Here is a 15,187-nt window from a genome sequence, read left to right on the forward strand (position 1 = left end):
CTTCTTTCATCATTACAGTACGTACATACACTCGCACACATATGTGCACACACGCTTACACACACACACACACACACACACCATGTCCCTTTAGGCAAACCCTCATGTTCTAATAGCGGAGTTCTGAAGTTCTGAGACAACAAATGACAATGAAGACAGAGAGACAGCAAAGACGGGAGAGAAACATAGACTGAGAGAAGAAAGAGAGAGAGCAGGGGTGGGGAGAGGAGTGAAAAGCAGTGGGAGTGAGAAAGGATGTGAGTGAGAAAAAAGGACCCTTGTGGCCCATGATTATGCCCTCTAATTCAGCTGTCGAACGGCTGCGTGGTTGGCCCATGATGTCAGGGAGGAGTGGGTGTGTGTGTCTGTGTGTGTGCCAGTGAGTCAGGAGGATGTTTTGCTGACTTTCTGCTGAATAGACAGAGAGATGTCTGGACGATTGTCTGCTAGCAGTTTATTTTGACCTTTATAATTAAGTTTGTGTGTGTATGTGGGCTGCAGAGGAGATGTTCTGTGTGTCTGCTGGTGTCTGTGCACAAAAATGCGTGTTTTAAATCAGTCCTTTGTAACCCTCTCTCTTCTTCTTCAGTTGTACACGTGTCTGCCCACCTGGTGAATGTCATCAGTTTCAGTGTCAGCTACTCAGACGACTTTCCTGCTCTCAACTTGGCTCGCTACAGAGGAGAGGTGAGACACAAATGCGCGTACATATGTAGTTTATAGTTGTGAGGACGTCATTGACTTGACACATTCCCTGGCCCCTAACTATAACCATCACAAGTTATGCTTGAAACATGTCGTGCGACCACATCTGAAAGCAGTATTGTTAGATGTTCTGAATGACAACACTTGAAGTGTAGAGATTGATGTCATAGAAGCCGAGGTGCGGTGAGCTGTAAAAATAGTTAGAACTGCACAAAGGCATTCATGTTGTACACATGAAAAGTGAGGAAAGTTGTTGTTTGAAGAATTAAACCTCTGTACACCTGGCCAATCGTTGCATAAAGTGGACATGCTGGTCATATTGTCTGTTTCATAAAGGTACACAAATTGTCCTCCCATATTGAAGTCTGAAAGGTGCATGGAGAGATGTGCTCAGACTAGCATTTAGTCTGAAGCATGCCTTCAACCGAAACCTAACTCTCACATTGAACCTTAAAGTCTTAACCCCTCCAAAAATGTCCTTACTTTGAAGAGAATAGCATGCATTGAAGTAAAGGGGAGAAAATTAGAAATGAAATCACCTGCTGAAGTGATTGGTTGGAACGAAGCCTGCCGAGGTTTTCTTTCTATACTACGGCTGCCACTGCTGAGAGGTCTATGGCTCAAATTAGTTCACACACACACACACACACACACACACACACAAAAACAATTATTTGTTTTTTGTGTTTCCTTCCCAGGACCCCAAACTGATCATTTTGACCACAAGTAAGAAGCACAGCTCTTTCTTATACAGTATTGTGTGTAGACCAGATGTGTTTGTATGCATGTGGATACTGGTATGTTTTTACTAGTGTAGTAATGAAGGTGGTAAATGTGTTGCAGATTAGCGTGGCTTTATGCCAAGAAGAGGGGAGGAAGTCGTGCTGTGTTTGCTGTGTTTAGTCCTCTCTTAAACTATTTAGTCTTTAAATATTTTCCCTATATTTAAAATTTTTGCTATTTTGGTGGATAAAATAAGTCAGTTAGAGTATGTGGAAATATCATAGCATCTCCCCTTAATAATAATTCTCTTCAGTCCCAGGAGTCACCGGCGTCCTGTTGGTTCTCATCCTCTTTCTGATGTTCACTTCCTCCTCCTACTGCGTGCGGTAGGTACACCAAACCATCATCCACAATCATAATCGTCATAGTTTGTGTATGTTTCTTATACACTGCTCAAAAAAATAAAGGGAACACTAAAATAACACATCCTAGATCTGAATGAATGAAATAATCTCATTAAATACTCTTGTAGACTCCGTCTCATGCTACCACTAGAGTGAAAGCACCGCCAGCATTCAAAAGTGACCAAAACATCAGCCAGGAAGCATAGGAACTGAGAAGTGGTCTGTGGTCACCACCTGCAGAACCACTCCTTTATTGGGGGTGTCTTGCTAATTGCCTATAATTTCCACCTGTTGTCTATTCCATTTGCACAACAGCATGTGAAATTGATTGTCAATCAGTGTTGCTTCCTAAGTGGACAGTTTGATTTCACAGGAGTATGATTGACTTGGAGTTACGTTGTGTTGTTTAAGTGTTCCCTTTATTTTTTGAGCAGTGTATGTTGTGTCATGGATGTATTAAGAGACGTGTATAGAGTTTGGCGAATGAAAAAATGCGGCCGTATTTTACCCATAGACAGCCATTTGTAAAAATTTCCCAAAGCCTAGAAAATACATTTTTATGAATATAAAACCACATTATATACAGATATATCCTTTTTGTTTGTTTGCTGTGTGAGCAACTTTCATTTAAATGTATAGGAGCAATATTGGAGCCTTCTCTTAATACAAACGTGGTTTTTGTACTTGTACGTGAAAGTGTCTTTGCTTGTGTGTCTCATTGTGTCATGTCTGTTCACCTTTGTCTTTCTGTCTGAGTGTGTGAGAAAGATGGAAACCATGAGGAGACATGCTAACAGAGGTCTCTGCATGTGTACACGTGTGTGTGTGTTAACTTGTGCAGATGTGTGAGACTTGAGGTGTGTGTTTGGGTGCCTGTGCTCTCTTGACCGTCTTCAGTAATTGAACAGACGATAATAGATAAGAGGCTTTTCCAGAACCCTCAAGGGTCAGATAAGAGTTTGGGTAAGTGGCTAGACTGGTGAGATGAAGGCTACTGCAAAATGAGTCACAGTGATCTAGTGATATTATCACACATTAATGCTTGGAACATTATTAACATATTCTGTGAATTACAATAGTTTGCATCAGCATTTTTACCTTTTGACATTGCTAATTACATATTTATGAGGAATGTTCTGTTATCATGTCTATGGAAGAGGAAATGGGTAGTTAATTAGCCCATCTGTAAGCCAAGGCAGGGGAAAGAACCAAAGACGGATTTGTCTATGTAAACAGAAGATAGCCAAACCAAGAGTTGTTGGCACGGGTTTAATACCATTAAAATCTTAAATTTTAAAATAAAGTGAAAATTCATCATATATGTCACAATTAAAGCTTCCTTATGTGTAATAGCTTAAAATATCTGAAAGTTTATAATGCTTCACTTCAATCATAACAAAAGAAAACAGAAAAGAAAATGTTGAGAATCAAAATCAGATTAAGAAAGTCTTACTGATCATTGGTTTATCTAAGGTCCTTCTTTTATTTGGGAATGTTCCCAAAGAATACCATTTAAGATGAATTACCATCCACTTAGCCATGACTTACTTAATGTGTTGTTGCTTTCTGAATAGCTAAAGCTAACCTAATCCTTATTGTTACTGTTGACCTTGCCCAAATACACTGGAAACTATGATAGCAAAGTACAAACAATGTGGTTTTGTTATAAATTGAAAACATTTAAATGTAAGCGCCGTAAAACATGTTTTCATTGAAAGTGTGTGAATTTTTTATCAGCAAAAGAAAAAACAATGCCCCAAGCCTTTTTAAAGAAATACTTATCCTGATAATATATGGGGGTCTCTCATACGACCACACCTCCCCAAAAAAAGGACCACACTACTAAGGTGGAGAGTCAGTTTTATTTGGAATATAGTTGTACTGGTTGTAGTTGTAAAGGTATACAAAATGTGCAATGTTATACACATTAAGGCGAACCTAAGGACAGTTTCTTTTCCAAATCCCTATCAAATTTCCGAGGTTAACGTCACTGGATTATGAGGCACTAACCACCTAACGGAGGTGAACACTGCTCGGCCTTTGTGGTGTCCCTGTATACTTTCAGAAAACAAACATGAAAGAAGGTGCAGCCAAAGTACAAATACTGTACATGGTTTAATTATGTTCTTTGTTTGTAGTGTTTATCGGGCGGGAAAGAGAGAGGGGGCTCATCATTTGTGTAATGACCCATTTAATATTGAACTCTGATGTCCTGCTTACTCAGGCCTTGAGCTGGCAGTCTGTGCGTCTGTCCCTGAACAAACTCCGACCTCGCTTTCTTCTTTTGCTGCCTCTGCTCTTTTTGTGTCTCTCATTCACGTGTTCCCTTACATTTACATTACGTTTATTCATTTAGCTGATGCTTTTACCCAAAGTGACTTACAATTGCTATACATGTCAGAGGTCGCATGCCTCTGGAGCAACTAGGGGTTAAGTGTCTTGCTCAGGGACACAATGGTGTCCCTGCCATTGCGCCATCGCCACCCCGCCACACCCTTAAATCATGTCACCATGTTATTATTCTTTTTCTGGTTATTATCCCTCATTTAAAATGTCGTTTTTATCCTTTTTTTTAGGTCATCCAACTATGAGATCTTCTGGTACACACACAACCTCTTCATCATCTTCTACGTGATCCTTATGGTGCACATGGTCGGGTATGTCTCGGGGTTTAGGACATTGATGCCATTTTTGTTGCAAAGTTTGTACAGTTTGTCGCCATCTCAATCACTGCCTCAAGGAGATAAGATAAGGATTTGCTTTATGTATGATTGATGAATGTCAGCAAATAATTTGGGAGACTCCAGCTGACAGCTGGAGATATCTCTAAATTTCTATCTGCAACTTCATACTGACTGACAATCAATCATACATACATTTTTATTTCAGAGAATCCATGAAATGTTTTGCTGACTTACTGTCATGTTACTGACTTATTCAATATGAAATATTTGTATATTTTTACTCAGCACAAAATATGTAATTTCTTGTTGAAAGGAGTAACTTTCGTTTGGTTGTGTGTGATCAGGGTGCAGTAATTTCTTACTTGCCTTCACTGAGAGTCATTCAACTGTAGAACCAGGGTTTGCTTGTACACGCCTGTTCTCTCAGTGTAGTGTTTTGTTGAGATATATTTTGTGTTTTGAGTTATGTTAACAGTCTGTCAAATGGCAGTTTTATATTAGGCAAGTAACACTAAAAGCTGGGGTTATCTGTATTAGTATCAGGAGGTCTGGGTGTGGCAGTAAAAATACTACACTACTACATTCATACAGTGAGGAAAATAAGTATTTGAACACCCTGCTATTTTGCAAGTTCTCCCACTTAGAAATCATGGAGGGGTCTGAAATTGTCATCGTAATTGCATGTCCACTGTGAGAGACATAATCTAAAAAAAATAATCCAGAAATCACAATGTATGATTTTTTAACTATTTATTTGTATGATACAGCTGCAAATAAGTATTTGAACACCTGTCTATCAGCTAGAATTCTGACTCAAAGACCTGTTAGTCTGCCTTCAAAATGTCCACCTCCACTCCATTTATTATCCTAAATTAGATGCACCTGTTTGAGGTCGTTAGCTGCATAAAGACACCTGTCCACCCCATACAATCAGTAAGAATCCAACTACTAACATGGCCAAGACCAAAGAGCTGTCCAAAGACACTAGAGACAAAATTGTACACCTCCACAAGGCTGGAAAGGGCTACGGGGAAATTGCCAAGCAGCTTGGTGAAAAAAGGTCCACTGTTGGAGCAATCATTAGAAAATGGAAGAAGCTAAATATGACTGTCAATCTCCCTCAGACTGGGGCTCCATGCAAGATCTCACCTCGTGGGGTCTCAATGATCCTAAGAAAGGTGAGAAATCAGGCCAGAACTACACGGGAGGAGCTGGTCAATGACCTGAAAAGAGCTGGGACCACCGTTTCCAAGGTTACTGTTGGTAATACACTAAGACGTCATGGTTTGAAATCACGCATGGCACGGAAGGTTCCCCTGCTTAAACCAGCACATGTCAAGGCCCGTCTTCAGTTTGCCAATGACCATTTGGATGATCCAGAGGAGTCATGGGAGAAAGTCATGTGGTCAGATGAGACCAAAATAGAACTTTTTGGTCATAATTCCACTAACCGTGTTTGGAGGAAGAAGAATGATGAGTACCATCCCAAGAACACCATCCCTACTGTGAAGCATGGGGGTGGTAGCATCATGCTTTGGGGGTGTTTTTGTGCACATGGGACAGGGCGACTGCACTGTATTAAGGAGAGGATGACCGGGGCCATGTATTGCGAGATTTTGGGGAACAACCTCCTTCCCTCAGTTAGAGCATTGAAGATGGGTCGAGGCTGGGTCTTCCAACATGACAATGACCCGAAGCACACAGCCAGGATAACCAAGGAGTGGCTCTGTAAGAAGCATATCAAGGTTCTGGCGTGGCCTAGCCAGTCTCCAGACCTAAACCCAATAGAGAATCTTTGGAGGGAGCTCAAACTCCGTGTTTCTCAGCGACAGCCCAGAAACCTGACTGATCTAGAGAAGATCTGTGTGGAGGAGTGGGCCAAAATCCCTCCTGCAGTGTGTGCAAACCTGGTGAAAAACTACAGGAAACGTTTGACCTCTGTAATTGCAAACAAAGGCTACTGTACCAAATATTAACATTGATTTTCTCAGGTGTTCAAATACTTATTTGCAGCTGTATCATACAAATAAATAGTTAAAAAATCATACATTGTGACTTCTGGTATTTTTTTTTTTTTTAGATTATGTCTCTCACAGTGGACATGCACCTGCGATGACAATTTCAGACCCCTCCATGATTTCTAAGAGGGAGAACTTGCAAAATAGCAGGGTGTTGAAATACTTATTTTCCTCACTGTATGTACTTGGATGTGTCTTTATGGCCTTTTCAATAACCATACCTCAGCAATCCTAAAAGTTACAATAAAATAACTAAGCTAACAACATTCTTGTCTTTTGTCAGGGGAGCTCTGAAGTATCAGACCAACATAGAGGCCCACCCTCCTGGCTGCATCAGAGCAAATCAGAGTAGCACAGAGCGGCAATTTGAGGAGCTGGAGCAGGGTGAGGATGATGAAAGGAGATGCAGAGAGGAGGCTCAATTCCAGCCACACTACCCCCAGGTGTGTGTGTGTGTGTGTGTGTGTGTGTGTGTGGTCGGTGCACGTCTATTTCATGCATCTTGACATTTACCTTTATTTGTGTGCATGTTTGGGTTGTAGGAAGGAAGTGCCCGTAGGTGTGTGTCTGTGTTGTAGTGAGTCTTTAAGTGTTGCGCATGTGTGTTGAGTATTTGGGAAGTGTTGGAGGGAGTTCTGTGTGGGAGGGTCCTGTTTATTAGAGGTGTAGTGCTTGTAAGGGAGGGGCAAGCATCCTCTTTCTACATCAAGGCCTGTGTTTCTGTGTGTTTCTTCCTGCGGGTGTGATTATGTGTTTGCACATGGTCGTTAAGCAATGAGCTGGTTCCATAAAATCAGCCCTTAAACCCGATTGTGCTCTGCAGGCTTTATGGGCGCTGTAAGCAATTAGTCAGCTACAGCTAACTGCCAACAGAAAGAAACAGAAACACCACACACTGTGATAGAAAGATAGAGAGTTTGATTCAAAGCCCTCTTGTATTTTCCAGAAACATGTTGGGAGAAATAGAAAGCATAGATAGACAGCAACAGGTGTCCTAAGGCAAGCTCGGGTAGGACAGAAACCTCCTGTGGAGCAGAAGGGCAAACACGAGCTTGATCTTGATTTTCAGTATGAATATAGAGAGCAGAAAAATTACAATCAATATGAAAGAGAGACTATAAAAAATACTCTAACAACAAATAATAATAATCTTTATTTGTAGAGCACTTCTCAAAAACAAGTTACAAAGTGCTTTAACAAGTGTAAAGAAAATAAAGAGACAATAATACAAAAACAATACAAGATAAAAGCATGAAAACATTGAAAAGACTAAAATACAGATAAATATAAAATTAGTAAAATACAATAAAATAAAAGGGATAAAATAAAGTCAAATAAGATCGGGAAAGGCTCTCCTATAAAAGTATGTTTTAAGAAGGGACTTAAAAGAGTTCACCGACTCAGCCGACCTGATTTCCTCGGGCAGGCTGTTCCAGAGCCTCGGGGTCCTGACAGCAAACGCTCTGTCCCCTTTAGTAAATATGTACAATATATAAATATAATAGGCTAATTATTATAATATGTATTATATATATTCTGTAAACCTTAGCTGATTTTATGGCAGGCTTTTACAAGTCTATTTGCTTGGTCCAACTTTTTTTGCATGTTCGCAAATGTGGCCCTCTCACTTCACATGTCCACTTTGTATGGCAAATGCACTCTTTTCATAACGCACAGACTGTAAGTATACAGGAACCCTGAGAGGGAAGTGAGACAAAATGATCTGTCTAAATTCTTTAACATTTGTGACACAGGTGGATACAGAGAAAAAAAGTTTTGCCAGAATAACTTGTGAAAACAAGTTTTGGCAGAACATTTTTGTTGTTGTAATTCTCATTTTGACAACATAAGGCTGAAGTGCACCACAACCCCATGTTATAGGACTATGGACTAAAATCATAAATGTTCACATTTGTAGCCAATAAAAAGCCATGGAAGAAACGTTACAACAACACACAATAAATGTGCCTTGTGTTTAGAGCTCTTGGAGAAATTAAAACTCATCTGGAAGAAAACATGAACGCTTTTAGTTCTATTTAAAACATGGGATTAGTGCTGCCCTTCAGCTCTTGTGGCCAAAATGAATATTACAACAACAAACACTTTTTTTTAAGGAATTAAAGTTACAGTGTGTAAGTTTTAGTGGCATCTAGTGGTGAGAGTTGCGAATTGCAACCCCCTCCCCTATCCAAGCAAGTTGTATAGCTACGGTGCCTGAGACAGGATAACGGATATCCTCTTTGAGATAGTAGAGAGTTGCCAGTCAAGAAATGAGGTTTCTTTAGATAGATATATTAAGAAATTATATTTACTTAATTATTCAGTAAAAGCATGTTTTTATGAATATTATTGTAATTGTTCATTAATAAACAACAGCCACATCAAGAAATTAAGTGCTACATGATGTCTCATACTCCTGTAATACAGCTTGGGAGGGTTGGCTCATCTGGACTAACATCACCAAAGAAAATGACCTCTCACATCTCAAAAACACTATCACATCTAGTGTATCAAGTATGGCCACTGACAGATAACAGGAAAATGTAACCCTCACTGTTTCTGCACCACAGTCCATTATAAACCACATAATATGTGAAATTTACAAATGCATTGTCAGGTGAGGATCAAGGCTCCTCTCACTTTGTTTAATTTATTAGATAAGCAATCTGCAAATCTTACCAAAATGTTTTTTTTTATTTTTTAAAATATAACAGAAACACAAATTGGTACGGACAGCCATCATTTCTGCTTGTGGTAAAACGGTGCAATGTTTTTAATGGGCGTTTAGCATGTGAAAGTACAAATTACACATTTGTGTGCACAGTGGCGAAGCACTATATTTTTTAATGCAAATTCGGAAAGTATTCATTATTGGTCACTTGACAGGCACATGGTCATGTTATGTGTCACTATTAGCAGTAAAAAAAATACATATTTTCCACCAGGGCAGTATTCAACAGAAGTTTAGCTGCTGATCTGAGCTTCCATGTTGTTACCATTTTATTGCCAATAATATTCATCAGTGGTTTGTCTCTGGAAGGTAAGGGCACATTTCTGTCTACCTTGCAAAGCCATAACAGAGCGCTGTAGAATAACTACATTAAATTACAATCCAACAACATGTTTTTTCTACCAGGGCAGTAAAAGTTTAGCTGGCTGATGCTTCCATGCTAATGTTTTAGTGTTAGTTTTAGTTACTGATCAGCTGATTGTCTCGCTAACGTAACCAGAAAATCCAAACCACAGCTCTGGAGAACAACAAGGCTACATGAAATAAATCCAACAAGATAAGACACTGACATGGGAAACACACCACGGCTCTCTGTGATTATGGCCAGCTTCTAGCTAAAGCTATCAAACAACAGTTTTCATTTGCATCGCTAAAGTCCGACAAAACAACGACAACTTCAGCTGCACTTTGAAAACATCTGTCCCACATTAAAACCTTCCATCTGGGAAAATCCACACCGATTATGTAAGTGATTTTTTGCCGTTAGCTGTCTGCATTTGTCCCGACTCCTCTGGCTAAAGATCCACAGGTTGTCAGCTCTCGTGCTAAATAACACGTGTGCTCGTTCATTTGTCTAAATGTCACTTCTCTTCTTACTTCTAATAAACCAGAGGACTACTCAGAGACTGTTTTTATTATTGTTATTATTATTTCCTCTTCTTCGTTTATGGACACATTTAATGTAGTGATGGCGTCTACACTGCCGGAATTATACAAGCAGAAGAAGAAGCTGTGATGACGAAACGCGCTCTGTAGCGCGAAACTAACAGCACGTTCACATATGTGCAGATTGAGAAGCACTGTCCAGCCTTAGAGAAAAACGACCTTTTATTACAACTTTTATTTTGTAGCTATGGGCATCAGTTACTTCAACCATTTACTCACTAAAGTGCTGAGATCTCTGAAAACAATGACATCACCGCCCAATGGGGAAACAAACATGACATCAAACTGTCCATTTGAAGTGCTTCTATTACCTATTTGTTTGATTCACTGTTAACATAATGATAGAAAGTCTCAGTGTGATAACAAATTTAGTTCTGGTTTCATCAGTGCTGCATTGTGTTTCTCCCTGTTTATTTTAGACATGGCTTTGGGTGTCCGGTCCTCTCTGTCTTTACTGTGCTGAGCGTTTCTACCGCTACATCCGGAGCAGTGACCCTGTTACTATAGTGACAGTCATCAGGCACCCCTGTGAAGTCATCGAGTTGCGCATGCTGAAGAAGCACTTCAAAGCTCGTCCTGGACAAGTAAGAAGACACAACATGCCTTAATCGCCAAACATTTTGTTTTTGTGCACTTAATTTTTTTAATCATATGATGTTCAAGGAGAATATAAAATCCACTGCAGTAAGTGAAGATGGTTTGTTCTTTAGTTAAAAGGTTCATCTGATGCTTGCACTGTTGTTTCTCCCCCTTTTTTCTCTCCACATGCCCCCGCTCTAATCCTCTCTTTCTTCCCCTCTTTCCCTCTGTCATCCTGCTGTCTCTCCATCTCTCCTCGTCCTTTTCTTTCTCAGTATGTTGTTCTGAACTGTCCAGGTGTCTCTTCATTTGAGAACCATCCCTTCACGCTAACAACAGTAAGACTTCCTGCAACACATTTGTCACTCATGACACAATGCAAATACACACACACACACACACGTCTATACATGATGTTGTCAGATCTAGTGTAGAGACAGAAGGAGAAGACAAAGAAAAAACTTTCTGCTTAGACAGCATATAGATATGGACACACATGCACACACACGCACACACACACACACATACACACACACACACACACTTCCTCACTGAGACTCACATGCTACATTATGTGCATGCCTGTGCGTAGTGTGTTACGGAGCTTTGAGGAGGACGGCAGTGAATCACACTGACAGAGAGCAGACAGACCCCTGAGGCTAATAAAGGCGTCTGCCAACAGGAAGGCTGTGTGTGTGTGTGTGTGTGTGTGTGTGTTTAGCTATGTACTGTATATGTGCACTGGGTTGTGTGTGTGTCAGTGTCTTTGTGTTAGCTGTACATGTTTGTGAGTGTGTGTACAACAACTGAGAGTGTGTGTATGTGTGTATGTCTGCTCTGTGTGTGTGTGGGTGTGTGACTCACTGTCTGCTCTCTAACTCCTCGCAGTGTCCCACAGAGAACAAGGAAACTTTTGGCATCCATCTCAGAGTTTTGGGAGACTGGACTGGTGGGTGCTCACACACAAACACAAACACACACACACACACACACACACACACACACACACACACACACACACACAAAAGGGTACTTACACAGCCTTACATGTGCAAATATACACAGATAAAAGGACACACGCTTTCTGCTCTTTATCAGAGTTGACAGGACGGAGGTAATTTTGTTTTGTCCTCTTCATTCCCTCTCTTCTCTGGGGAGGATACATTTCCTAAAAACTCCCATTCCGTCTCATTTGTGTAAATTTGTATTCTTTTCTTGTGTATGTGCGTGTGACTTCTTCTTTACCTTGAGGATATCATTGGTTCCCACAGTTTTATTGTCTGATTGGAAAACTGTATTATGTGTGCACACACACATAAACATAGGGCCTTGGGACTATGGGTGTGAATTTGCTTTCTTGCTAAACTCTAGCATGTTTACATCTTGTATTTTTATACTGATGTTCATTAACATGCTCTGTCCCTATCAAATAAACAAATACAGTAAACACACACAGTACACAGTTTATTAACATATAGTGCTGCTTTTGGGTTTCAGCTAAATGGAAAAGATAGAAAACTGGATGGAATCAGTAGATGTTTTTTGGATGTTTTTGACGGAAAAACATGGCGAACTGTGTTAAAGGCACAAACACTTTATATGCACATACAGTATGTCAGAGAAAGATTTCCCAAAAAATGTGACTCCCTTCTAGAGGAAGCTGTGGCCTTTGGGAGCCTGTGAGAACATGTACACTCATTTCCAGTTCCTACTGTACACGCACATGCTTTCAGGACACAGGAAGAGAAGTCGGTTTGTTTGTGTTGGCCCCTTAATGTGCCATGACCACATGTTGTATGGAAACAATGGGAAACATTGAATTGGAATGTATGGACACCTCTCAATATGACAATATATGCACAGGTGTTTGCATTCACATCTTTATGACCTGTCCATTCTTAGAGTTAGATCAGTGTATAAAATAATGTGAAATTACAAAGCTATTCTCCTCTCCTCTCCTCAGAGCGGTTCACACAGCTGTTACTTCCTGAACCAAGGATAGACTTGGAGATCCTTCCCATGGTTCATCAGAGGAGATACCCCAAGTACGTTTCTGTGTTTGTGGGTGTGTGTATGATGTGGCTGACTTGATTTCTCATGAAGGCTAAGAATCACAGAGGGGTTAGAGGTTTTGACCTCCTGACCTCTGACTCTGTGCTCTTCCTGCTCTGTGTGAGAGAGAGATAGGTGAGAGATGAAGGGAGATGTTGGGTTCAAGGCAACGAGAGTTTGTTTTGTGACAGTAAACCAGAGCTAAACAAACCATCTAACCCCCCATTGTACAACAATTCCCAATAATGGTTATTAGAAGGGTTAGGGTTAATTTCCAGTTACTGGTATACTGCAACCAGGGTACATGCATATTTAAAAAAAATTAAGATTAAGAGTCGCTAATACTAAATAGCACAAATCAGGATAATTTGTGCAATTTAAACAAATCAAGATAATCAATAAAAGCAGTTGAAAGTACTGCCTATTTACGACATCTTTATTTTTATAAATGTGTATAAGACTAGTGTAGGTGGTATTTCTCCACACTTAACCACCCCAAAATGCTTTTATTTTGTTTCCAAGGAAAACATTTTCGAAAATATGCAATATCTGCAACATTGATACCAGTTTCATCTCTGTGTGTTCAGTATGGAAATAAGTTCAAAACGTGTTTGACCTAGCTTAGCACAAACACTGAAAATGAGTAACCTGCTTGCCAAGCTACATCAAAAGTGAAAAAAATGACTTTTCAATGATGATTGAACTTTTTCCACAAAGTTTTTGGACATGAATAAAAGTTTACAGAAGTGTTACTGAGATCACAGTGCTTGTGATTATGTGACAGTAATGCTGAGCCAAGCCTCACCTGGTGGTGAGTGTTGGGGCGTGTAAAGGATGCCGTAGCGTTACCAAGTGTTTTCTGGGCTGAGTTTTAAATTTCATGTCTGGGACTGCCTGAGTTTGTTTGGGTGAACTTCCTTAATGCAGAGAAAGGTTTGACTGTGCTTGGCGATTTTGTATCTGTGTGTGTGTGATTTCTTAATGACACAAGTGTTTGAGCAGCTGTTGTAGAGATGATGGCTGTGTGTGTTCGGGGGATTACTGTCACACACACACACACACAAGCTGCTCCCAGACTGTGGGATTTTCTGTGCAGGATGTTTATCTGCTTATATTTGCTTGACCCTGAGTGGAAAGTATAAATATGTGTGTATATTTCTTGGTTAATTGTCCAATAATCTTTTGTATTTTTGTTTGCATTGTATGTTCAGGCTTTACGTGGATGGTCCCTTTGGAAGTCCATCAGAGGAAGTGTTTAACTATGACGTTAGTCTTTGTGTTGCGGGTGGAATCGGAGTCACACCGTTCGCCTGTGTGCTGCATGCTCTGCTGTGAGTAATGAGAAAAAATTCAAAAATGACAAATGATGAACAATTTGAGCATTGAGGATTTGTATGTTTCTTTCTTTCTTTCTTCCTGCTATACATCCAGTGACGGCTGGACGGGTTTCAGGTTGCAGAGGTTGTATTTTGTGTGGGTCTGCAGGGAGCTCCAGTCCTTCTACTGGTTTGCTGAGCTGCTGTGTGCTGTGTATCACAAGGTCAGGACAAGGTTATATAACTAAAACATCAGGGAATTCAGCTATGGTTCATAATATTTAATTTACTTTAATAAGTTTGGTAGTTGCTTGACCAGCATCCAGTGTTTATGATACCTTGAATGTCAGCATTGGGAAAGATTCCCTTTCTGAAAGGACTTAAGTAGTAATTTGGCTTTTTTGAACTGAGCCACTGCCCCTCAAATTGTCTGTGCTTGCCCCTGCTTTTACGGATCATTCAGAAAATGTGCCGTTTTATCAATTAAGATAGTCCACTAGCCACAGGCTGTTGGGGATTTCCACCCTGTGTGCTGTCAGTCAGATCAAAGAAAGTTTTTGGGGTGTTAAGGGGAAGAAGGTCAGAGGTTGAAAGCATAAATGACTGCAGATGAGCAGAGGAGTTATTACTGTGGCACCTGTGCTTTTAAAGTCTCATCACACTAAAGCAGAGTTTGTGTAGAAATAGATTGATCAAATAAAAACAGTTACGTGGTAATGGTATCAACCGCTGCATAGCTCCAATTCCAAGTTTACTGTCACTGGTTTGTTTTTTTGTGCGTGTGTTTTTGCAAAGAACATCTTTATAGGCATTATGAAACAGTCGGCAGAGCAGGGGATACATGCCCTAGGGAGCCAATTGAACAATTTAGGTTTTTGCAGAGATTTAAGTTGAATGAGCAGCATGAAATGTCAGGACCTGGACACAACGACTATTATCAGTTTCAGTTAATTGTATTTATCGCCATCTTGTGGCTGTTATTAATTTTACCTCTTGTATTTCAAAGAAACCTACTGTTCAGAATAAATGT

General features: G+C 40.1%; 1 protein-coding gene across 1 annotated transcript; it reads left to right on the plus strand.

The window, feature by feature from the left end:
* The first annotated feature begins 287 nt into the window (after window positions 1-287).
* Window positions 288-14,463, plus strand: LOC119883262 (NADPH oxidase 4-like). Its single transcript, XM_038693830.1, has 12 exons — window positions 288-351; window positions 560-687; window positions 1,404-1,431; window positions 1,742-1,814; window positions 4,409-4,489; window positions 6,818-6,977; window positions 10,630-10,794; window positions 11,065-11,127; window positions 11,678-11,738; window positions 12,753-12,834; window positions 14,053-14,172; window positions 14,273-14,463. Exons 1-12 carry the CDS (start codon window positions 288-290, stop codon window positions 14,403-14,405), a joined length of 1,158 nt encoding a protein of 385 aa, XP_038549758.1. The 3' UTR covers window positions 14,406-14,463.
* The last annotated feature ends 724 nt before the right edge of the window (window positions 14,464-15,187 follow it).

The sequence above is a fragment of the Micropterus salmoides genome, unplaced genomic scaffold (genome assembly GCF_014851395.1).
Source record: "Micropterus salmoides isolate LMB-PRFRI ecotype aquatic unplaced genomic scaffold, ASM1485139v1 Ms_hic_scaffold_3, whole genome shotgun sequence".
Lineage (NCBI taxonomy): Eukaryota > Metazoa > Chordata > Actinopteri > Centrarchiformes > Centrarchidae > Micropterus > Micropterus salmoides.